This window comes from Saccostrea echinata, unplaced genomic scaffold, assembly GCF_033153115.1.
Source record: "Saccostrea echinata isolate AGI-Se365-2 ecotype Australia unplaced genomic scaffold, CSIRO_AGI_Sech_v1 ptg000014l, whole genome shotgun sequence".
NCBI lineage: Eukaryota > Metazoa > Mollusca > Bivalvia > Ostreida > Ostreidae > Saccostrea > Saccostrea echinata.
Window position 1 is genome coordinate 5,037,501 of NW_026889763.1, and position 26,642 is coordinate 5,064,142.

General features: G+C 33.7%; 2 protein-coding genes across 2 annotated transcripts in view; both read left to right on the forward strand.

The window, feature by feature from the left end:
* LOC133187022 (uncharacterized) overlaps positions 1–1,490 on the forward strand; it is a 2,513-nt gene extending 1,023 nt beyond the window's left edge. The window contains exons 2-3 of the mRNA XM_061322396.1: positions 1–392; positions 925–1,490. The exon at positions 1–392 is cut by the window's left edge and continues 909 nt beyond it. Of these exons, the coding sequence (XP_061178380.1) occupies positions 1–392; positions 925–1,490 (958 nt within the window). The remainder of the gene's footprint in view (positions 393–924) is intronic.
* Positions 1,491–5,779: 4,289 nt separating this feature from the next.
* On the forward strand, positions 5,780–25,471 carry LOC133186661 (protein tincar-like). The gene is made up of 3 exons (XM_061321901.1): positions 5,780–6,577; positions 19,258–21,086; positions 24,576–25,471. The coding sequence occupies exons 1-3, from the start codon at positions 6,121–6,123 to the stop codon at positions 24,597–24,599; spliced, it is 2,310 nt and encodes a 769-aa protein (XP_061177885.1). The 5' UTR covers positions 5,780–6,120; the 3' UTR covers positions 24,600–25,471.
* The last annotated feature ends 1,171 nt before the right edge of the window (positions 25,472–26,642 follow it).

Genomic DNA, 26,642 nt, shown 5'->3' on the forward strand with positions numbered 1-26,642 from the left:
GAAGGAAAGATATCTCTACAAAAAACTGGTTAAAGATTCGCTGGAAGAATTGCAAGATATCGATCGCCAGGAACACCATAACCAACCGTTATCCTCTGATATGACTAAAGTTCACTATACGTTTGATTTTAGCCAAAGTGTTGCTTTGCCTCATCATGCACGTCAGATGGGAGCCCTATATTTTCTTACTTTAAAGAAAGTACACATATTTGGTTTTCGAGTTGACGACAAACCTATGCAATATAACTACTTGATCGGGGAAAATGAAACACTTGGACTGGATAGAACGCATTCGCATGGTCCAGATACTGTTATTTCCTTGGTGCATCATGGCCTTGGCAACTATGGTTATGGAGAAAAAGAGTGCTTGATACATGCTGATAATTGTGCAGGTACACACACACACTCTCTCTCTCTGTTTATAACCGTAAACCGTATCACGATTATGTGTAATAATCTTTTAATCCAGTGTACAATATTAAATGTAGAAATATTACTAAGCAAAAGAAAGCAGTTTTACAACAGCACCTCATCTCATTGATGCGTTGTAAGTTTTTTAAACACAAAGAATCTAATATATTATTTTGTTGCAGTACCATTTATAATTTTTTTTTAATAAATATTCCGCCTTTAGAATATTAAATCTCTAATGTTAATTTCCGGGGGTGGGGGTGGGGGGGATATTATAATTTATGACATATTGACTCTGTATGAAGGCAACCTAGGGGCTTGTATATTTAAAACTAAATGGCGAGAATTTTAAGCAGTATACGGACAGTATTTGTTAATTTTCATTTGGGTTTGAATCATGTTTGAGTGCATGAATAAAAAAAAGTATTTGTACGTTTCACTTACATCAAGATAAAATGCCATTTAAAGATAAATACAACATTCTCTAGTAAATTATTGTTCCTGTATTTTCAGGTCAAAACAAGAACAAGTTTTTGATTGCGTACTTTGCATGGCGAGTGATTACTGGTTTGCATCATCAAATTACTTACCTGATGCAGGTAGTTGGTCATACACGATGTCTGATTGACGCAGGTTTTGCAAGGGCAAAAAAGCTGTTCCGTCGCACAGACTGTGATAGTATGAGTGAACTTCAGAGAGTTTTTGATCATTCTTCAACAACAAACAAAGGTATTCTCTACGACAACGGAAGAGAGTCTACATGGAAATACTACGGTTGGAAAGAGTTTTTGGGCCGTTTTTTCAACTCATTACCTGGTATTTCAAAATACCACTCTTTCCGATTTCATGTGGACTTTCCAGGATTTGTATTTGTAAAAGAAAATAGTGATTCGGCCGAGAAAAAAATCAAAATATCAAAACCAGATGGACTTCAGCAGATTCCGGGAAATTTTCCTAGGGAACTTGCACCCCTCGGAATGTCTAGAGAAAGAGCTCAGTATCTTTATAAGAAGGTCAGACCGTATGTACGTCCAAGATGTCAAGATGAATTATGCCCTCCAGCCCAGACTGAAGAATAGCTTACGTAGGCTATTTATTTTCCATTAAAAATGTGACAAATGCCATATTTTGTTTATTTCACAAACAACAAATATTGATTGTTAAACATTTTTTAAAAAATAGAATTAATGCAAAAGAAAAACAATTTTAAATAGTACTCTGTTCATTAAAACCGTAACTTCACCGGGGTTGATATATGACGTTTTTGACGTCAAAATACAGGATTATGACGTTTTAGCCATTTTTGCACTCTTTTGTAACCATAAAATGAAGCACTTATCATTAAGATATACTATTAAAACTTATATATTCTGATTCCTTGCGTTTTATTCTACAAGAATCAGCAAAAATCTGATTTTGTGATTTTTATGTCATAAGACCCCTTTTCTCATACACTGGCTCATATATACATTTAAATTATATATATATATATATAATGCACATCTTACAGCTCATTCAAACGTAAATCAATTAAGTTGATTGCTGTAATATTTTATTTTGCCTGATCAGTGCCTGATCAAATTGGAAGGGGAGGGGGGGCAGTTCCCCTATAGATTCTAGAATGCGAAAAATTCTCCTAAAAATTATACATCATGTATCCACGTACTATAAAAAATATGTTAAATTTATTACTACAACTTATATGAAATTATAAGGGGATCCTACTCTGGTTGAAAAAAAGGGGGGGGGGACTCTAGAGTAGGATTCCACACCACCACCCCCCATCCCGTGGAGAGTTTGCTCTAGAGTAGGATCCCCCCCCCCCCACTCCCATACAGTAGGATTTTTCCCCTAGGGGAAATCCTACTCTGGAGTAGAATTCTACCATGCGGAAATCGTACTCAGTACTCCGGTATTTATTAATCAACCATTTAAATATATCGGGGTCAGCTTTGCGACATTCTTGTAAAAACAATTATGGCTCAATCCCACCAGGGGATATATTGCTAAAGCAAAGGATAATGTGAGCTTCGGCCATCTATATACGAGGGCTGTTCGGAAATTATTGAGACATTTACTTTTACTCCACAGAGGACAGAGAAAAATTCATGAAAATTCGTCAACATTTTATAAAGAACAAATGAAACAAATGTGCAAAATTTCTAATTTATAGGATAATTAAATAAGGTTTGGTGAAGTTATAAACATGCATATGTCTATTGACCTGGAGCAGCATCGCTACGTCATTTTAACGTCACGTCAGCCGGAGATGTTTTCTCATGTGAAACGACCGGGAAGCGTTTATCCTTTCCTTCTATTTTATCACATATAACATTCCAAAAATCAAACTGTCTCTTTCTTAAACGATTCTTTATAAACATAAAATAAAACGTGTGCTGTTGATATCCCAGTGTAAAATATAAATGAAGTGTCATATACAGGTTGACTTAGCCTCACGCAGTACCGATTTATGCAACGCGGGTCAACGTTATTTAGTCCGTAATAATTGCTGGTCGTACGGAGCTTTTGTTTTTACTCTGGTTGAATTATTTGTAAGAAAAAAATATATACCAATGAAAAAACAAACCTTTAGACATGTTTTATGGCATTGTTATTGTTTTAGCAGGTCGTTTAGTCTGGACAAGTGTTCTCCATAGCTCGACACAAAATTTTAGGTAGCTTGCTGCGCCGCCTTGACGTCAAAATCCAGTTTGTCGTCGTTGTCAGATTTCTATACCGTGCTGAAATTTTTTAATGGTCTCCGTATTTCTAATCGAAATTCTAACAAATTTGCACAAAATGAAGACAAAATTAAATTGAAAAATTATATACATAATTTGAATTATTTTCGCTCTTACTATGGGTCCACCGGGAGTTTTAACGTTGGTGTTACATATTTTCATTAACTGCATGATTTCGTGACTGCGCCGGGTACCCCTACCAGTGACACATTAATATACCATTAAAAAGAAGAAATAAAATATTTGTAATATATTTCTTGCTTTTATTAATTCTAAGTGTCTGTCAAACATATATGCAAATTTTTACCGAAAAACGTTCATTAGAAAGAAGAATATCCACAATGTCTCAATAATTTCCGAACAGCCCTCGTACAAAGTGAAAATAGAGTTAGAGTTATGCTTCTTTACTTGTGGACAGATGCTATTTTAGATCCTCTTACATACATGTACATGTAGACTGAAAGGATCTGCTGGAGATCAGTCAAAGATAATTATGACTACGGTTACAATCATTGTTGCTTTAAGAAGCTTTTTCCCATATCTACTCATTATCAATGAACTTGGAGTAAAGTTGAACATATATTTATCGTTTTCTTTCTACAAAACACCACATGGTTCCGATAGTACAAACTGGTTTTCATGCAGTCACTAGCAATGTTCGTCCAGATCTCATCGCATCTCCGCCCCTTAATAATTGCGAAATGTTTTTTTTGTTGTTGTTGTTTTTGTTTTTGTTTTTGTTTTTTTGTTTTGGTTTTTTTTTTTTTTTTTTTGTTTTTTTTTTTTTTGTTTTTTTGTTTTTTTTTTTTTTTTTTGGTTTAGAAATGAGTTTAAATTTAAATTACTGCCCTGGAATTTAAAGTATTATTAAAGAAAAAATTGTTTATTTTGAAATCCATAGAAAGTGATTATGAATTTCAAAATAAGACATTTGCAATTTGTTATTCTTAATCGAAAATTAATATATATCAGAAAATAATATAAATCAAGATAACTACTTTTCACCTTTGAGATATGAATTACATTCATATTTTACTTATTGAGAAAAGGGGAAAAAGTAAGTATTTCATGTAAAGATATAGAAAGATCAATGTCCACTAAAGCCAACTCTTTATTAATTTTAATAGGATTTTTCTGCTGAGTAAGGTGCAACACGTTATACGGGTGTCAATATATATATATTTTTTACACCTGCGTGTTCCTTAACTCAAAAAAATCTCCCCGATTTAATTCTTAAATTCTTTTACCTATCAATATTTTAGGGTTTACCGATAACATCATAAACCTTGACTTTGACACGTAAAATACAGAGGCCAAGCAGAGCATACAAGTGACAATTCTCGAAAATTAAACACGCTTAATCGTTTTAAAAAGCTCTCCATTTTTTAATGATCAAGTGTTCTTGAACGTCGAGCGTTGTACATTCCACATTTCTATTGAGAAAACACCGGGTGATCGGCATGTCTGAATGCAACTGTTTACAATTAAAATTTTCGTCATTCATCCCTTTTGAGCCTCTATTGAACTTTTTCCACATTCAAACTGGAGAGAAATTTGTTTCTTCATCCGTGAACACTTCCCCTCACACACACGATGTGTTAATGCTTTTTGTCGTCAAATGTCAATAAGAACGGAATAAAAACGCCAATTCGGTGATCTTAATCAGGGAGGATTTCTGAAATGAAATTTGGAACCGCCGCGCAACATTCTCAATAAAAGGATTGACAAAAAGAGTTAACTGCATTCTTTGTATGGAGTGACTGCATTTTGGACTGAGAAGCGATATCAAACCCATTGGAAATTACTTAAATGGCTTCCGAAGACATGTTACCCGAATTTTCCTATACAAAACAAGGATTTTGTAAGTACTGACGTTTCACCTTTTTGTTTCCTTTTGTTTTGTTTCGTTTTCTGGGTAAATTTTCCACTGTTTCTGACCCATAAGGAAGATCATTATATGTAAAATTTCGAGAAAAATAAAGTGTATAATGTGATGAACATCCCTTCTCCTTTTGATCATGGTTCTGTGTATCAATTTGTTTCCAGCTCAGGGAAGCAGAAAATTTTAACTACTTTAATCTAAATTCTTAAACAGCATATTAAATTTTACACAAATATTTAATATCCATGTACCATATATTGACAAAAATTGATTCCAGTTTTACTGTGAGGTTCCCTCCATATGAATAATACATGAGATTTTAATTGTATTGACCATACCAATTTAGGGATTGAAAATGTATTGATAAAGACATGAAACACTTTTGGCTTTTCTTCCGTTATATAACAGTATTTTCCATTAAACACCCCTTTTTGATATGAGTATCTACTTCATTAAAGACTGTATTAAACGGAAATGATCGATGTGTTTGGATACATTAACTTTCTGAAAAGTTTTCTCCGGTGGTAAATATTTCATACAGAGAATTCTAAAGCTGGCATGTAGTTTGGTTGTATCCAGTTTGTCAATTTTTCAATACATCATTGATGTCAAAATTTCTCTAATCTTAAATCCTTCTGATATGCTTTTGGGTTGGCGAAACAAGCGTATATATAGTAAAGTAACTGCTTTTATTTAACAGGAAGCCATTCCAACGGCGTCTAAAGGTACGCCATGGTTCAGCGAAAAATAACTCAATTTCCTGTCGGTTAACATTAGACACTTTGTGGATAATCAGCTCGAAGAACAAAGAATGGTAAAAGACTAACTGTCAAACAGAAGGCCTTGTCCGTAGAAGTTTAGCGCTACAAAGGGAAGGAATATCGTGAAAGCTGACGGGGCGAGTGCGAGCTAGACAAATTTGATTTATAAAGCGGAGGAAGTTAACTGCATATCCCCACGTGCAGTATAACGCAAACCATCTGAATACGCGATACCGAAACTGCAGCAAAGAGAATGGCGGAGCAATGGCACTTTAGAAGTCAACTCAAACTGCGTCTTTGACTAGCGTGGAAATAAGTTGTCAACATGGTGGTGTTAAAACCCAAGAGTAGCAGCTTCAATTCCTTGTGGTCTATCGTATACTGTGTAATAGCTGTGGGAGTTCAATGTTTTATTTCCTACAGAAACATTTCCGATTACCAGGAATCTCTCAGAAACCAGTGGAATCGTGACACTCCGTCAGGGGTCGGGGTAAAACTGGGACTCACTATTGTCTCCTTCATTGTTCTTCCATTTTTCATTTTATCCTCCGTGTTTAGGGCAGGTAACTTTGGAAATGATGGGTTTAAACTCGGGCGGGATCATGCCATCTGCCCTGCTTCGGTGGGTATTTTGGAACATATAGGGTCCGATATTGGGCGTCGTCTTTGGAAATATGCCCCACCCTTCTCCCCCACCCTACACGTTTTATCAGCATTTTGTCTTCTGTTCCCTGACGTTTTGATATCAGCAAAGGAAATCCAGCTCTATATTCAATCAACAGGTATGTATATTGTCTATTTCTCAACATTCTCTCTCTCTCTCTTAAATCAACTAAGAGAGTATCTGTATAAAGCAGTCAACCTCTTAAAAGCGACGTCAGATAGTTTGATAATAAACAACGTAAACAAAATTTGACTATAAACTAGATCGTGCAATTCTGTTGTGATTTTTATCGTTTAAACATGTTAAATAGGCACCTATACATTGAAAGTATCAAAGAACTTGATAAAATATTAAATAATCACGGATGATCAAGATGACTTTCTGTTCAGTGACGAAATGTTTTATCCCATGTATTTCCTTAGTTCAGATCACCATGGATAGGGTCAGGATCCCATGGGTAGGGATTCAGGATCGTGTTGATAGGGATTCAGGATCATGTTGTTAGGGATTCAGGATCATTTTGCTAGGGATTCAGGATCCTGTCGATAGGGATTCGGGATGATGACGATAGGGATTCGGGATCCCTCGGATAGTAGAATCCTTGTGTCTGAAGTATCATCATAAAATTCATTTTGATTTCATCCTGAATGCAAATCACTCTATTTTACTTGCTGTGTTAAATAATGTCAATATAAGAATCACGCTTGTTGAGATGCTGGCATGAAATCTCCACACGAGTCCATTTTTAAAAGTTTTTTTTCCTCCAGTAGTCACGACCAGGGATCAATACCCTATGATATCTATCAGACTGGTCTTAGAACTAGGGCGTACTTAACAAGATAGGAGGTCAAGATTTTCTCGCACCTGCTTGTCTTCAGTCAGTGACCACTTAGTGGTCAAGCTGACCAGACTCCCTCCTCAGAAAATAAACAAGTGGTTTTCTTTGATGGCATCTCCTTGAAGACGTATATTCCAAACAATTTAAGATTTGATATTTTGTGTTTGCATCATAATTTTCATGCTGCGAATTTCCTTTTTTCCTATTTTGAGAACTAAGTATAGCAATAGATAATTATGTCAATCATGTACGTATTTTTATTCCACTATAAATTAAGGACATACGCAATGTAGTTTGAACTTTATTGTCTTTTTCCCTGGAGTTGAAGAGTTCCAATACTTAAAGGAACTGTGTGCTACATTTTAATGTCTATATATGCTGTTGTACACTTCTTCTAAAGCAATTTTGGATAAACAAAACATGAAGAATATATGTTTAGTAATTTTTGTATATTTTTCTTTGAATTATGCAAGAATTTTCATCAATTGACATCTTTTTAAAACCCCTGGTAATGCATGCTGAGTTTCTGTCTATGAACATCTGATGGCACTAAAATTAAATTAAGAATATCTTGAAAAATTATCCGTAGGTAAGATACGTTGCGTATGTCCTTAAGGTACCTCCTTCTCCCAGTTTTAGCGTCCCAAATGCATTTGAGATTTTTAAAAACTATACTCACATTCTGCAAGTTTTAAGCTTTTTCACCAAGGTATGACCAGAGAGCACAATTTAAAATCTAAGACCATCTACCGCATTATGCATATGTTACAAAAACATAATGAAAGTCTCTTACAAGTTACTTATTTAAAAAGATTTCATTCGATAAAATAATTACAGAAAAATCTTCAATAGACTTTTAACATTTTAAAGCTGCTTTGAAGTTAGCGACATAAACTCTTATCAAGAGTTATTAGGAGCAATTAAACAATTTTTACTTTATCTAATACATCGGGAAAATCCTTTTAAAATATGACATTTTTAGTTTACCTAGTTAAACTTTGAATTAAAGGTATGCTATGTGTGCGTCATTAACTTGTTAAACCTGTCTAAAATTTAATTTTAAAATCCAAACGTTTCATTTTGAATTCTGACATTGGGTTCTTTTTTATATAATTTTCTTTTCGTTTCTTTCGTATTGTATATACTATAAAGGTTTCTTAATTGGGAGTATTTCTTATTTGTATTGAATCAACCGAAATGAATACCATGGGTAGAGCATCTTAGCTTTATCTATTGATGTTCAAATTCAGATCAAACCTAAAACACACAGAAAAAAAAATAAATTCTTTGATTCGTTTGTGTTTGGTTTTCTTAACCTTATTCCCTTTTCTTCAAAGATTCGGTTGCGGAGAATTAATCAATAATTTAATTACGCCTATGATATTTACCTGTCTCGTTCACCTTTTTCTTTCTGTGTATGTTTTTTTAATTATCAGATACACTATATTTACAGTGTATTCACTTCTGAATGAAAAGTAGATTTCTGTTCTATATTTGCTTTTTTAAATGCACAGGATAATGTAAACTTTGGTAGAAACACGGCCATAACAGAGTAAATATAATATTTCACGATGAATATATCCCTGTCAGCAAATATTTTCTGCCTCATAAATAAAACTCAGATAACGAAAATAGTTTTGAATAGAGCAGTTGTAATCAGCATTAAGAACATGTGATCTTTCTCTGTTTTTTCCGAGGTTAGCTCTGAGAATTCCAGAGTGTCGGATCGTTCTCTTATTTCTGTAATCACAAAAGATATAGATATGTATACAATAGAACAAGGTGTATTTTCGCGGCCCATCACCTGTCTTGGTGAGAAAACACAAACTGCTTTTTCTTCTGAAAGCAAACCCAGGGGTAATGTAAACGTTTATGGGAGCCTGACCCGAAAGATCACGAACATGCTTACAAAACTTGGCCCAGTAGAACAAGCCAAGGTCTACATAGTGGGATTTTTATCATTTTCTGTATCTTTTAAGATTACATGACACATGTTTTTTCCCCTTCCCATGCTGCTAATTTTACAATTTCTGATTTGCATCAACAGTTTTTAATTTCGTGAAGTTATTAAAAGGTAGCAGACCCTCATAAGATTGGGGTTTTATGAGTTCATTCATCTCTTTGTAGCTTTATTTTCGTTTTAATCTCAGAAAATCTTATTACTTCAGGAATCAGGAATAAGTTTGTGAAATAAATGTTTATTCATGTATAATAATACGTCGGAATAGAAGGATTTTTTTCAACTTAACTGTAAATAAAATGTTGTTCTTGTTTAGAATACATAATGTAAGACACTGTAACTTCTTTTCTTGACTTAAAATTGACTTTTGGAATTTATCAGCATGCCTTTTCTCCCGTTTATTTCTCTAGAACCTCCATTTCCAGATAATTTGGCTGATCTATGGCCTATTCTTGATACACTTCGGTGACCTTAAACTGTTCTGGCATTTATTTTGCTGCGATAAATAACTAAATCACCGCTATGGAACGTCGTGGAACTTGAAGCTGGAAGACTGAGTAGAAATAATTTTATTGCATCATTTTAGTATCCATGCAAATTGTTTTGAAAACTGAAATACAGCGATTCTTTTCCTTAGTTGACTCCTCTTGATAAGGTTTGGTTTCGATGTTTCTCTTGCAATACTGTCTTTCAACTCTCTATATGTTCATACAGTTCCAATTAAAGTCCTGAACATCGATAAAAGTTGTGACTTCCAGTCACCTGTCATTTGCGACTGAACGAGATACAATGTAAATAACTAAATATAAATTCTAAGCTAGAGTTTGTTTTTTTTTTAATTTGTTCTTTTGTTTTGTTTTTTGTTTATTTTAAAAAGTAATTGCATGGTACCATAGCCTCCTTGCTAGTTGCTAGACTTTCAAAACATATGTGTCTTCGTTCTTTGTCATCAGTTATTTTAAAAAGTGTAATATCAACTTGATAAAAAAAAAAAGGGGGGGCGCATATTAATACAGAAAATAAAATTTGCTATCAAGACTACAGCAAGTCCACTTAAATGTACATCTTATGAAACTTCTCAGCATACCAAAGCATCAAATGCTTCGAAAAATTATTAGCCGATGAAAAAATCAGCAGCAATATTTCCCGTATATCATATGTAATTTTTTTTATTTACTTGGTGAAAAAAAAAACAAAATTTACGATATAAAAATTTACTATAATTTGTAAATTTCGTATTTATCTCGGTAAATAGCATGTGTATATTCAAAATTTACAAGATGATAGGTAAAGATGTAAGTGAAATTGCCTGAAATCATTGCAAAACAGTGAAAACTTTAATGCACTTCAAAACACAGATAATGGTCTTACGTAAGGTGTTTATTTATCCGCTAAAATCTTGCGAAATGGGAGATAGGTTATGTATATCTTGAAGGAAATTGATAACATGCTCCTTTCGTGCCATTCAAGTCTACAACGATCAACTATTTGTTAATCAGCCAGATTCCTAAACGTGGCCTGATGAACTGCTAAGACATATTAATTGTTTAGTCACAAATCTTGCGTTCTTGCAGGTATTTATAGATAAGTAAAACAGATCATTGAAGGTATTTTTGACATGTCTTAACGCATCAGTCTAAACTACATTTTTTAAAAGTGCCATGCCAGTGTTGTAATGTTAGCAAACTGTTGGCTGTTCAGAAAATTTTAAGAATATGCTTTTTCTTCAATGAGATGCTCAGACTGACACACCAATGGGTCTCGCCAGATCACATTAAAACGGCATGGCAAGAATGTTAAAACAAGGAAAAATCACTAATGTATGAATTATAAAGAAGCGCAATCATGCATCTTGTATTTAACAAGAGTGTATCGGTTGGCAGATATCCATTTCTTGTTGAGTATACTTGTAACATATGATTTTCCTCGGAAATATAAGTAGTGTGAGGATAGTTGACGAAGATAATTCTCAAATATACATAAACAGAGGGGGAGGGGGGGGGGGGTCTGTCGTGGTCAGTTATTCCTCGAATGGAGGTTGACGTTACCTGTAAAGGAATAGGTCGGTTATTTTCAACAAATCGGTTATTCTAATAAATAGATTACCTGTAAAGGAATAGGTCGGTTATTTTCAACAAATCAGTTACAGTGTATTCTAATAAGGAGGTTACCTGTAAAGGAATAGGTCGTTTATTTTCAACAAATCGGTTATTCTATAAAAGTATATTCGTTTCGCTGCAAAATAAAAGATAGATCACACACGACTTTGGAAATAGATAAATGCTTTATATATTTATCAGCAAAGAGAATGAAATATTGGAACACACCAAATGTACCAAAACAAGAAATGAAAGCTTTTAAACATCATCCGTTTGCTTTGTTATGTGATGCTCTGCTTATATTTGTTGGGTAAATACAAACATATAGTGGTAGATATCGATTACTAAAGGGTGTTTTGAAAACTTGTCAAACGATATCTTCGTTGTTTGAAAAGGACTCGTTCATCCTTGCAAACAACACATTTATGAAGAATCGGGCGCAGAAAGGGGATTTCGTAGCAAGGCGCCTTTCCACAGCATTCCTTGCAATAAATATTGCAGTGGATTGCATACAGAGATGCCTATCGCTCTCCAGAATTCCATGTGGCTCTGTAATATTCTATTGTAAATTTGATACTTCTGCTTTACTTTCAACGCTTGAGGGCTTAAAAGATGCATCTCACCGCAAGAATGACATATGTTTTGAGCAGTGTGATGTTTGTTAATTGTTCTTTTGACAATTAAATATCGATCATCGACTTCTTCCTTTCTTCTGCGTATAATTTTTTTTCTGTAGTTTGTCATTTTGAGTTTAAAAAAGACCAGCTTGAAAGTACTCTCCTAGGAAATCCTTTAAGATCGCTTTGGGGTCTTTGCTGACAGACTTTTTTTTAAAAGAAATGTAAAGCCTGGTATAACCATACCTGTCATATTATAGTAGTATTTACAATCCCAATTCATATAGTGATATACATGTGGACATTCATCATGAAAGGTAAACTACAATTTCTTATGTGTCTGCACAGTCCATACATCCCATCACCACCCCTCTCAGTATCTATTTAAATTTACTCCTTTCTTTTCTTTCTATTATTTTTCAAATGAAAACATTTCCAATCTTTTTTATATTCCCAAGTCTTAAATCGAGAAGACAGTATAAGAGTGTTTTTGACTAAAAATGATTTAGAACAACACGGAGTTATCCACGTGTGTATGATATCTAAAATAAATGTAAGAAAATCTAACTCAAAATTTAGGTACAGAAATTGTACATAGTTTATGATGCTTTATGATATGTGGCTTTAAAAAAGGAGAACCTTGTCCTTAACTCTCAGAGTGTTTTTTTTTCTTCTGCAATGACTTTCATAATGTTCTTTCATCTCTTAGATGTGACGTACAAAAGACACGTGCTCATATCATGTTTACTTTACTATGACACGTGACAAATGTTAGTTACCGTCGCAGCTGCCGTATTACGTAATTATGTCATAATTTATCATTCCTAGAATTCCAGCTCCTGCAGTCAACGTTTATTTTTTAATAATATGGTAATAAATTATATGTACATCGATGTAACTGTTCTTGCAAGAAATCAAGCTATAAATCTATCTACGATGTACAAAAATATTATAGTTTCAGAAATAAAGAACGGTACATGCTTAGTTTTAGAAATAAAGAACGGTACGTATGCCTATAAAAGTATATACAGTAATTTGATATTCGTAAAGGGATAATAAATCATCTTATTTGATAATTTTTTTTAATATGATATTTTATCAAAGCAAATAACATCCGTATGTTATCTACCAGTTACTACCTACTACCTAGCAGCGAAGCGCTATTCACAGTGATCTGAACCAAATTACATCTTAGAATTACATCTTTGTACTTTTTGGCACAGCAAACAATAAGATATACATGTATTGGTGTTTTTTTTATGTACAGCTATGTTTGGCTGCAGGCGTGCATGTATTGATATATGACTATAGTCAAATTGAATATTCTCTTTCGCATAGAAAAGTGGACAGACATAATAAGCAATGTCTGTCCACGACTCAAAAGAGAATAAAGAATCTAAAAATGACCAATTTAGCATTTGAAATTTATCTTTTGCATTGCTTTTTAAGTATCATCTGTAATAATTTTCAGTGATTTTGTTTTGCTTTGTTTTGTTTTTCTTGTGATTCGATTTAAGAGTAAGGGAGATTTTGAGAATTATCTAGAAATAAAATAACTGGCCATGAGAGCAAGAAGTTCTTCCCATATGTCATAATTAACAAATGAATCCATCCTTATGCAACTTCATTTAACAATATATGCTTCAGAAAGATTAAAGCAGACAATCTTATCATTAATTTATTTCTTGATTAAAAAAATATTTTGAAAAATGAATGTACATAAATGTTTCGAAAATTAACTTAAGATATGGTTTGAAGGGGTTGCCAAGCTTTAAGAAATTAATTATATAACGTCATATATTTCGAGTGAATTTGAAAGTGAACTTTAACCACTCTCAGCGGATAACGATATGATGAGCTTTCCATGTATTTCATGATTGTAAAAGGCTGCGAAGTCTCGAAAATCTTAAAAAGATTCAAATATACGTTATGTGCCTACAAAGCCCTTCCTGTTGCTCTTTGTTATCTGAAAGAACTCAACGGGTCGCTCATATATTTTGGTTATTGAATTTAGAGTTTTTCCCGAAGTTTGATATACAATTCTCAAGTTCAAGCAAGATAGTTCAAAGTATTTAAATTTTACAGACATTAAAATCTGCAAGGGATATAAAATGTTCCGACGATTTGATGTTGCTCAAGTGCTTTTCAATTTCTTATGTGAATTTTTTCATCGCTTTAAGATATTGTGGTGCGTAAATCAAAATTTAACAAATTTAGTGGTTCCAATTAGTCGTAGTTCACGTAATACCTATCTCAAGTAAAGTTATACAAATAATCATGATAAATGGGGCATTCACAACTGATCTTCGAGAAACAACCCAGATCTCGTTCAAAGAATTCAAGAATAGAAACTTTAACTTCATTATACGTGTATATCTGATGTAATCTTTATGACACACTAATTTAGTCTATTCGGTGATGACATAATAATTTAATTTCAAAATCGTTAGAAGTAAGTTTAAAGGTATAAAGATTTTTTCACTTAAACGTTTCTTCAACTTACATAATTAAAGTTAGATATCATTTAATTGTTTAAATATATATCTGTATATTTGCATATATGATGGAACCGTTATACACGCAGTTTTCTAAGAAAGTTTTGATGTAGTGTTTTATCCCGGTCCTTCCGTCTATAACACTAACTTCTTACACTCTTCGTACAGTTTAAGCAGTATATATATAAAATCTTTTGTAATATGGTTGGTGGTGTCCTGTACATGTATAATAAGGTTTTTGGGTTTTCATTTTCATCCTAGGTGGTCAATTAGGCTTTGAAAACAAACGTTTTGTCCCCCGCTTTCACTGAAAGTGGGGGATATTAATTTGGGTCTGTCTGTCCGTCCGTCCGTCTGTCCGTCCGTATTTCTGTCTGCCTGTAACACTTTCGTTTCCGCGCGATATCTCAAGAACCCTTTGAGCTTTCGCAATGAAATTTTGCATAGCAACTCCCTATCGCCTAAAGAAGAACTGTTTTGATTTTGAGGTCAAAAGGTCGAACGTCAAGGTCATAACTTCATAAATTCTTTCTGTTTTAACACTTTGGTTTCCGCGCGGTATCTCGCGAATTCTTTGAGCTTTTGTAATGAAATTTTACATGACAACTCCCTGTGGCCTAAGGAAGACCTCTATAGATTTTGAGGTCAAAAGGTCAAAGTTCAAGGTCATAAATTCATAAATTCCGTCTGTGTGTAACACTTTTGTTTCCGGGCCATATCTCAAGAAGCTTTTGAGCTTTTGAAATGAAATTTTATACCATAACTCCCTATAGCCTCTCTCGCACCTCTCGAAGTGTCCCACCCCTAGACAGAAAATGATAAATGTCCTACGGACCCGGTTTAACGATAGAATGCGTTTCGTGTATTGTCAAATTTGAAACGAGTAAAAAACGTTGGTGAAAAAGTGTTGAATTCTTCCATAATATGGATTAAATTTTTTAGATGAAAGGTATTTACAGTCTCAAAAAGGTTTGTTATGATTAATTTGACTGTTATTTTCAATGCAACTTTATTAATTTTCTCCAAAATCGTTTCGGAGCGATTCTGCAATTTTCTGCTACATTACGGGTATATGGGGGGCAATCTAACTGTGGTGAGGGTCATCCCGAGACACAGTTAGATTATTCTAACTATGCACCCCGTTTTTTATTTTATTTATTTATTGTATTAAAAGTCGCTTGGCACTATTTTTAGCACAGGGGCATGTGGAGTGTTATTACGTATAATACAGGTTGTCGGCGGACTTTATATTCTAATTACATATATTAGAACTGTTTAGTAAAGGCTAAATTAGACACCATGTATTGATTAAAATTTTGACAATATCGAACGTGAAAATAAACATTATATGTGACTTAATGTTTGCATTTAATGTGGAGTATATTCAAGTGCCTCTGTGGTCTAGTGGTCTGATGCTCGCTTAGCAAGCGAGAGGCCCGGGTTCAATCTCCGGACGATTCTCTCTTTTTTTTTAAATGTTTTCTTTCTTTTTTTTCTTCCTTTTTTTGGATTTACTAAATGATACTATTCAACATGTGAAATGAAAAAGTTATGATGTCTGGCGTGTACAAACTCATAAAATCATTATTACAGTGTGATAAATATTCTGTATATAGTAAAAAAGAATCTTCTATGTACACGATGTACACATATTAAAGAATAAGCAATCAAATCTTTATATCCATATTGGCTTTTTTTAAATTTGCTTCAGTATACATGTATACATTTAATAATTCTACAAATACAGGGGGGCAGTGTGACCCCCCACCCCCCGAACTGCACATGCTCTTCTTTTTCCCCTAAGCGGGGGACACAAATTCTCTGAATTAGCTTGTTGTACAAAAAATCTGGTTGCCAGAACTCCTCTTACATTTTACACAGTAGTCAAATTACCTTTTGGAAAATGATTGATGATGTCCTGTAGATGTGCAATAAGGTTTTGGCATTTAAATTTTTATACATGAGGCCAACTGGTACCCGGGCTTCATTTCAGACTGGTATTGAATATTAACATAAGAGGCCCGAGGGTCACATGCTCACCTCAGCATTTTATGCTCAATATGATACATATAGATATTTATATATATTTATGTAAATTATAGAATTACTAATGTGGCTTGTTTGTTAGTTTAGTTTAGAGTACATCTAGAGGCAAAGACGGGCGTATCATGTTGTAAATTTTGAATTTACTAGGGGGAGGTAAATGCAAAATTAGTTATCATGTTGTAAATTTTGCATTTACCTCCCCCTAGTAAATTCAAAATTTACAACATGATAGGCGGATATTTCTTTCCTATGGCAGCTTCTGGATAAGTATTGTTATATATCAATTGTGCCGCAAAATGAATGTACACTTAGATACTGAGTGCCGAATCCCCTTGTTCACGCATGCACTAAAGTGGTCTTGAAATATAAAGCTATTTTGAAGGGAAAAAAGTCTTTGAGACACCTGTTCTTTCCGAGTGGCTTATTTCAGACAGGTGTTTTCAATGACTTTATTTCGATGATGTGTGCATGTTTGTAAGGATGTTCGCTTTTACAAACCTGTTGATCTGTGAAACCGAGAGAAAACTGTTTAGAATACGCAAAGTTTATCTGATCACCGTAAAGAATCCTTTTGATCTTAAAACACTGTTATGTAATGCCAACATAAATAACCCGACCACTATAAAGCTTTATCCATTTCTATTTTGCTGAATAAGTAGCTACATGGTTTATCTTGTTTGGTATATTTGTTTAAAACTCGTGTTAACCTTCAATTAAACAAGTTATTTTTTTAATTCAAATTTATTTAGAACTTTTCAGAACATCTAAATTACTTGCCAAAGATGACACGACTGAAACTACAAAAAAGTAAATTATGCTGAGTTGTCCATTTGCTCGTAATTTCTTATTCTCTCTTTAATCACGAAGAAATTTTGCTATACTCCTCTCCAAACATATAAACAAAGTTAGAAAGGGGAAACTTTGGCACAAATTTGGAACACCCACCCCGAAGGACCATGTGTTCCATTGTTTTTATTTGATTTTTCTCACTTTTGTTTCACGGTTCGTTTAAATCTTGATGATCCGTCGTTTGACTGTTCGGCGTGACTAGAGGTTTTATCTGGGTCTTCACCCTTTGTCTTCATGTATCTTTTGGCAGACTCCCATTCCTTATTAACGAAAATGTTCGTCGTCAAAACAAATCTCCAGATTGCAGTACGCTCTGGTTGTTTGTGTGGATATCGACAAAATACAATACAGAAGCACTGGTCTTAATGAATTTGTAACCTACCGTATCGGAACCGATCACGAGCTTTGCTGATGGACAAGCAGAGTAATTTCCCCCCATAATTTCAAGTGGCTTAAACGTTACTGTAATCATACTTTCCGTTGTCTTTGGTTCGCATTGGCAGCTTTCGTACATTCATATTTTTACCAAAAAAATTGTTCAATTTACTCTCTAATTAGTATTTAGAACATACGCCCATCAGAATTAAAAAATGAAATTTGCAACCTTTCTTCCTATTTAGTGTTTGCCATTTCTTTGGCGAGGAAAATACTTAATTTATTTGTGGTGCATGTGTTCCTGGTTTCTTTCGTTGGAAGGAAAATCACCGTGTTGGAATTCGGTTTATTTTGGCCAAGTGTTCTTTAAACAAATTAATGTAACAGGTGATATGTTGTTTAGAGGCAAAGTCTTCTTAAGTTACTAAGTAACATTTTTAACAATTTTATTCCTTATAGAATTAATTTCTGTCTCGCATACCAAGGGGTTGTGTTTAGAATTTTTGTATTTTTGTGGTACTCGTACTAAAATAATCCCATAGTAACTAGCTAATTTCATAATCAGAATAACCACCATAGTTTATTTCATGAATCTTTGAATCATCAACTTTTAGAATCGACCTTTTTACCAGGTCTAGCTAGAAAGTGTTAAAAATTGCTTAAATTGGTGGAATTAATAAGATTCATTCCGCGGAATTCATCAAAATCAATTTAGAGTTGGTTCTTTCACAATATCCATTCAACCTTTTCAATGAATGACGACCGGGAGATTTAGAAATCGAGTTTCATCAGTGTTCATCCGTCTGGTATAATAGTACCGTAGTATTCTAGATCTCGCTCCTTTATTGTAAAATTGTCAATCTTGACCTTTATGAAATATTGAGTTGAAGGCTATTTGCATTATACATGTATATGTTCCAGATTCTGTATTTTGCCCATCGTCTCATACAAGATTCGTTCATTCTAGTAAATATTAATGAAACATATTCAACCAATGAAATAATGAACTGACGCTTTTAACCAGAAACCTCTGACCAATGAAATTTTTTGTTCTATCCTTTACTTAGATATAACGTTAACTAAGAGTGTTCCAATTTTAAAGCATCAGTTTTTATTCGATTTCCCCCTTTCAAATGAGTGACCTACATGTATTTAATTTATGGAACAAGATCTGTATGGAAAAACCCTGTCTTTTAATGTTAAGTTTTACAAGTATTTTAAAATATTTAACTCGCCTCTGTTCTTCAGGATCTGCAGTATTTTTATCGATAATTTCTGCCATGCACAGCGATCACTATTTCATTATGGGGGCCGCCATATAATCGAAATTGTTACAAAGTGATTTATAATTCATTGGCCAAGATAAAGCTGATGTCACCTCATAAATATTCAGTAATTCATTCTCTCAACATACACTCTCTTTACATCTGTAGGTAAATATACTTAAATAACTACTCCATATCTTTAAGAATCTCTTCTTTGTAACATTATTAACATATATCGTTAATCTTATTTTCAGAGACAATATGGAGGACAGATATTGACTTCCTGTATTCAGACGTCAGATCATTAAACAGTGATTTCCTAGCAAAAAATATTAGCGCTGTGGGATTGACCAACTTCACGGGTTATTCTCCAGTAATTGCTTACATCACTCCGAATTTCCTCAATTTTGTGTTCGCGTTTGTGGCGTTCGCAATTCGCTATTCTGCAGTTTTCTGGTATACAAATAAAACTCTCTCCTTTATTTTCGCCACTGAACTTCTTTTCATGACCTTTGACTCAATTTTTATGTATTCGGGATTTTCTATTTTGTACAAATTAAGTTCATCATTAAACCGATACGAACACCCTCTTGACCTTATTTTGAATTCAAATGGCATTCTGGGATTGTACATTGTGAGTGGTTTCGTTGTGTTTTTCTCTTCGTATGTTGTGTTTGAATACAGTGCTTATCATTTCATGGAAAAGTTCAGAAAAGTGGATAGAAAACATAATCCAGATAATTACAAAAATGAATCTGTCATTTCAAAAGGAACTTGTAATGGATATTTTTCACATTCGAGTGCTGTTGTGATTTTTATTTTACTGGCGGTCTTCCGCGGTCCTATTTATTACGACGTTATAGCAGTTTACCGTCTGACGTCAGACGGGTGCCTTTTGGCGTGCCTAGTGGTGGGTGTCTGTTACTTAGTTACGTGGATTTTCTTGTGGACTTTGTTAACTATCAAGCAGGAATGGATGTTCCGAATTCTTGATTACGCCAATGTTGGTCAGCCAATATTTGTGATTAAAAGCGATCGACTTTCAAAAACGAACTCAATCTCGATAGGCTCTGTCGAACTGAAAGACATGAGTCTAGACAGAAGACGAGGACCCGGGTCCGTACCGAGTATTGATATAACGCCAAGTGAAAGTGGATTTGATGAATGTGAAATGGGACTATCGTCGGAGGATGATCGCTATGGAACAGCATTGTCTCCAGTGCATGAAGACAGTATTGAAAATGTCTTCCCTAATGACGTCATAGTGCGGAGAAATCGACACAGACGAAGTGGACCGCGATGTGTCACATTCCACGACCCAGTGCGTCATTCCCTTGGAAGTCTGTGTGAAAAAGACCCTGAGCGGAGTCGTTCACCAGTTCAGGGCGATAACAAAGTTAATGTGGTAGCTGATGTTCACAGACTCGGGCCTCGGTCTCAGTATCAGAGACGAAGCTCGGATCCGGAAATGAAACAAGTCTCCAAAAGACGCCATAATAACATAATGTTAGCTGCCATGAGAAACAACACGTTAAATTCTGAAAGTAAAACTAGTGCGGACTATTTGACAAATATTAATGACTTGTCTACTAGTTCAGATGATGTGAGAAGTAATCTATCAGAACCTCTTTTAAGTCAGCCAATGAGATCTTCCGAAAGTCGTAGGTGCGCTAGTCCGATTGGTAATAAAGGGCCATCTAGTGACATGTCTCCTTACAAACCGTCAAATATAGTAACAGCGGAAGAACTCACTTCGCCTAAAAGATTATCACAGAGTAATGAAACGTCAATGGACACGTCGCTATCACTAACGGAGAGCGGGATTGCGCAGTCTAATGTAACGGATATAACAACAGTGTTGTCGGAAGACGAATATGAAAATTTTAAAGGTGCTAAGCAACCCGATATAGTGCCAAATCAGCATTCTGGGTCACCTCACAGAATTTACCCGAAACCTCAGAATTTCATATCGAACACGAAGGGAGTGTCGAGACGCGATTCAGCTAACTACTCAATGACGTCATCACAGGATACGTCTTCCAATGATTCTGACCCCGTGCGACAGCCTGCTTTGTGCAGCCAAGTATGACATTTTTTCTGCATGGTGGTGTGTGTGTTGTTGTGAGACTCCATAGCTGTGTGATTTAAATAGTACTGTAGTGAAGTAATGCGCGAGCATGTGAAAAATATCCTCATTTTGTTTATTGATTTTTTTTTGTTTATAGATGAATATTACAATAGGTTTTGCATATTTAATATGTAAATAAATGATGACATGAATAATGTAGATTTTATTTTATTTCGAATGATTGAAAAACAAATATGAAACTTTATGTTGTGTGACTTTTGTTTACAAAATGTAAATTTATAAAGAAATTAACAGTATAATTTCCTTTCCACTTTATATGTATATATAATGAAAATAATAATTACTTTTATTTCAGATTTTTTGCGTTTTTGATACGGTTGATTATGAAGATTTGGAGATTTGCGCATGTGTAGCCTAGTTTGGAGTGGTTATCATGCTGCATTATGCATGGAAGTAATAGTTTTCAATATAAAACAAGTTATGAATTGAAAATATGTATAGAACAACAAACTAGTATGTCCTCCCAGATTTTAATATTTTTGGAGTAATAAATCAGAGGGGCAATGCTGATAACCTTATAGTAGAATGAACCAGAGGTTCTTGAAGATAGTAACACCCCCCAGATATACCCCAGGGCTTTTTTGACATTTTTTCTCAAAAATTATCTTTCAGTAACATATTTGTGATATTATCCATACCATCAATTCGAAAAAAAAATTACCTAAAACAAACATTTTATAAAAATTTCTACCCACTACATCGTATAATATATATCGGGGGGGGGGGGGGGGGGTCCTGTCCTCAGGCACCTGTGGAATGAACAAAGTTGGACTTTTGGGTATTTCTGATAAAAGATGAAATGAGGTCAGAAACCTCTTGATCGTTGGAAACTATGCACCGATTGAACTCGGGGAAGTGTACCATACTTTTTCTATGCTAGCACTTTACAGCCCAAGTCACTGTCTGTCTGTTTAATGTGACGTGGGTAAAAAAGAATGTCTCCGCCTACTAAAGGTCCAAACTATCGGGAGAATTGTCATTTTGCTAAACATTTTGATATGGTATATCCAAATCTTAAAATAAAATGGCTCATGATTAAGCGTGTTATAAAGTCTTATGTCCCGCTGAACATAGATTCTTTTCAATAACAAAAACAGAACAAAAGTAAAATAACCAGTTCCAATAATTACTATATATTTCGTGCTTTACCTATAAAGTAATAATCATATTTTAGTGGAAAAAAGGGGGTATGTTGCAGAGGATAAACCACATTTGTTACAAAGAGTACAAACAGTATCAAAATGTATCGGTCTGTAAAAATATAGATATCGAAATGATCATACAGAGGTTGGGTAAAATGCAATGGTTACTGTATATAATTCGACTTTCGTTTAATAAAAATCCCTCGAAATCCTAATTAAAGAATTTGTTCTTGTGATCGCAGATTCCGACGGTTAGTTAGCAATTTTTTTTCCGGGATATTGAGAATACTACTTCTGCATCAAAGCATACTAGGTTTTCAGTGCGATTAGAAAACTTGCCGATGGATGAGAACCGCAAAATGAGAGACTGTTTAACCACTAGGCTGATAGCATCACAGAGCTGACATTTTATGCTGCATTGAGTTACACCAAGAGCAAGCTGGAAGACTGTAATTGGTCTTTAATCAAAGAGTCGTAACCTAGATTCAACCATAAAACATAACAAAGCATATTTCTGGAGTAATGTTTTGTGACAAACAAAATTAGATGTAATTTGTATTGACGTGTTCAGTCTAAGTATAATCCGATTTCTTTCATAATTCCAAAGGAACCGGAAATTGATGAACTTGTATTTGACATAATAACTCGGGACATTTTTTTTTTGTTACGCCATCCTTGTTATGTCTGAAGTCTGCTTGAGATTGTGGTATTATGACAGTGATGGATATATTGATATGATAGTAATTTGTTCCTGTTTATTGTAAGCCAAACAATTAAATATAAAGAATGACATCGTCTGGAAGAAAGTCGTATTTTCGGAGACTTGACATTTTTTGGTGATCGACAATTATTTCTGTAAATCTGACTCATGACTATACTGGTAATCGTAACTTGTGTCAAATTTTCTTATAGTTATTATTATATTGTAATTGATTGGAGAGTGTGTGCCAGGACTTTTCATATTTAGCCTAATCCGACACTTGGGGATACTTATGTTGGGGAGAGAATTAGGATCCAATTTATTACTTTGGTCACACTAACTCCTCCTTTGTTAACTGACAGTTTCAATTTAGTAGAAAAGATGTTGATCTGTTACATTGTCTGTTTCTTATATTTAATTCAACAACCAGTTTAAAAACCGTGGAGCGGATCAAGGATTTCCATGGGGGAAGAGTGCAGAGTTTTGTTTTGTTTTGTTTTTTGATTAGCAAAAAATAGAAGAAATACATATAAACAAAACCCCAAATAAACAATTAAAAGGATAAAAAGGTATACATTTTATTATCGCTTATTTTGATGGATGTGAATTAAATACTGGATCAAAGTTCATAACTTTTTATATCTGTATATATTACGGATTACACACAATCTGGTGCACATAAAACTTTGGAGATATTTTAAGACAGGTGCCCCCCCCCCCTTTAAAAATAATCCCCCAATGCATTAATCATAACGCAAGGAATATGGTGCATATAAAGGATTAAAAATTTAGTGTACAAATATGTATCCCCCCATGAAAATAAAATAAACTCGTTTGCAAATAAATGGACAGCAATGGATATATATATATTAATTCAGTTCTCTTTTCTATTAGTCCAACGGAGAATGTTACTGACTTTTTAGTTGATTTGCCGGTTTGTTTGAATCTTGGCATATTAACGGAAGAAGTTGACGAAAAATTGGCAACATGTGTGATATGATACATTTGAATAGTCAGATACCGTTGCGAGTTGAATCTCTCATTTCTAATGAAATATTTTAGTAATTGTTTGCTGTTCATGTGTTCTGTTTGTTTTATTATTTGTTTGTTTGTTTGTTTGTGTCTTAATTGCTGTGTTGTAGCTTGTAGTGTTCGATATTATATGAAAAATAAAGTGTAAAGATATAGAGTAAAAGATTGAGAGTGTGTCATGCACTTTTTAAAGAGAGACAAGAATACCTTTCGTGCAAAACTGAGAAAAAATGTTTAAATCCACATTCAAAAATCGTGATAAATATTAAGGCAAAGATTCATAGCAACCAAACCCTTACCCCCCCCCCCCCCCCCCCCACACACACACACACCCACACCCACACACACCACAAACAGAATAATATACACACACCCATGCACCATACTGTATAGTAATATATTGACATCTAACATGTTTTTTTTTAACAGCATGAATTATTCAATTAGAATCAGTCTGATTTTCCTAAGTCCTGCTATGTGTGTATCGATTAGTGAACGCTGTGTATTATACTTGAGAATGACCATTCTTCGTTTTTATTATTTTTCCAGGCTTCAAAACCATCGGGATCATGACAGGAAACACGAAAAAGAATATATTGTTAATATCCAGTGAAGATTGAGAGAAGAAGCAAAGATACCTACAAATAATTATACCTCAAAAATATTACTGGTATCGTGACATACTATATAATCCTCATTCAATATCAGGGTAAAATATTGACTATAGTCTTAAATAGAGTATCCTTTGATATCTTAAGAGCTTATCAGTGTTGTAGGCGTTTTGTCCTTCCAGATGGACGTCAATTTCAATTTTATTTATCCTCAAAATCGTAAAAATCTTCAGACGAGGTGTTAACGCTTGCTCACCATTCTTCATAAGTGACCATTGAGTTTAAATCTTGATTCTTTAGCTGGAAATTTTACTGAAAATAAAATAGGTAGATTGTTAAAGTTAGTTTTAAATTTTATGAATTCTAAAACTTTAATGTAACATGTATAAATGGGGAAGAGGTTAAGTTTTAAAATCATTGTTTAAATTTGTAAATTATATTCACTGAACTACACGCAATTTATGAAGTTTTTTTAATAGCCTGTACATACCGTACATTGTAAGACAAACAATTTGAATACATTTGATACAAAAGTATATTTTCTTTAAATGAAACATTATGTATCTTAATCTCAGTTTTCTTTTCTCTGTTTGGTTTCTAATTTTCTCATTTTTTTTCTATTCTCGGTTTTATGATTATTGTTATTTAAAAATTAAACTTTTTGAAATAGAAAAATCCATGTAAATTAATTTCAAACTGGATTTTTAATTCAATATATTATGAAATATTGATGCGTCTGTAAGATGTACAAGTACATGTATATGGCGTTGTCGAATCTGTGAAGAATTTTCAATTATTATATTTCTAAAATAATCAATAAATAGAGTAAAAATACTTCTGTGTGGTTTGTTATTTTCATGATGACGATGTGTGCTGTTTGAAATAAAGAGACGTTTCGGAAATTCTTTAATTTTTGTGTATGAAAGAAGTTCACTCAATTTTCATCTCAGACGTGCCATTTTAATTAGGAGACATCAGTTAATCACTCCGTCTATCTTATGTTCTTATTAATGCTCTAGGTGTCAATTACCATTAGCAAAATGTCATTGACTAAATATACACAAAGGGGAAAAATCGTAAGAAGACTGTAATAAGACACTTTCCAAATGCCACGCACTGTATTCTGTATATGTACATATGTAGAAATACATACATATATGTTCATATGTAGAATTCAACTACATTAATTAAAAGAAGTTTTAAATGATTTTATACTAATGTCCAATTAAAGCAAAAGTTTGCTTTTTGCAAATTTTTTTTTTTTTACATACTTCCCAATCTTTCAATCATATTTTCTAAGTCGTTTTTTTTTCTAGAGCTATAATTAAATAAAATGTGAGGCATTTGTGATGATATTTTAAATGCTATAAATGTACCATTCAGAATTTTTTTTTTTTGTTCTTTTTGGTCAAATATGACATTTGTTTATCAATTCATCAATGACTAGGATATTTTAAGCATTTTAAGCCTGATGTCCAATCTATTCAGTTTACTGAATAAACACTGTTTATAACACTCTGGTATCTTTAGATTTTGAAATATATATAAACCTCCTCAACTATAGTTTCAATTATTAAAAACAACATTTATGCACAATATCTATAATACATGTTACCTATATTGTCAATTTCATATCCAAACACGAAGGAGTTCTTGGAGAATGTTCGACAACTCAAACAGAAATAATGCATGCTTCAACACGTGGAATTCGTTTCAAGAAAGCTCCCCCCCCCCCCCCCTGTATTTTAACACCTATAATTTCCTTTTTTAGTAACAAATTTGAATATTATACAGATAATATAATTCATTTCCTTTCTACATGTTCCTTATGCTTATTCATATAATTACTGTATTTTAATAAATGCCAAGACTTCTTTCAATAACACATTTTTCTCTTCGGATATATGCGGATAATTGTACTTGTATAAAATAAATGAAAGAAAGAGAAATAGAATATGGCCATTCAACAATTCATTCAAGATTTTCATAAAATATTTATTCACAT

Excerpts from the sequence above, each read along its gene's own strand:
- LOC133186661 (XM_061321901.1), top strand. The coding sequence starts at position 6,121 with ATGGTGGTGTTAAAACCCAAGAGTAGCAGCTTCAATTCCTTGTGGTCT. Across the intron at positions 6,578-19,257 it reads GCTCTATATTCAATCAACAG|AGACAATATGGAGGACAGAT; the intron begins GTATGTATATTG and ends TCTTATTTTCAG. Across the intron at positions 21,087-24,575 it reads AGCCTGCTTTGTGCAGCCAA|GCTTCAAAACCATCGGGATC; the intron begins GTATGACATTTT and ends TTATTTTTCCAG.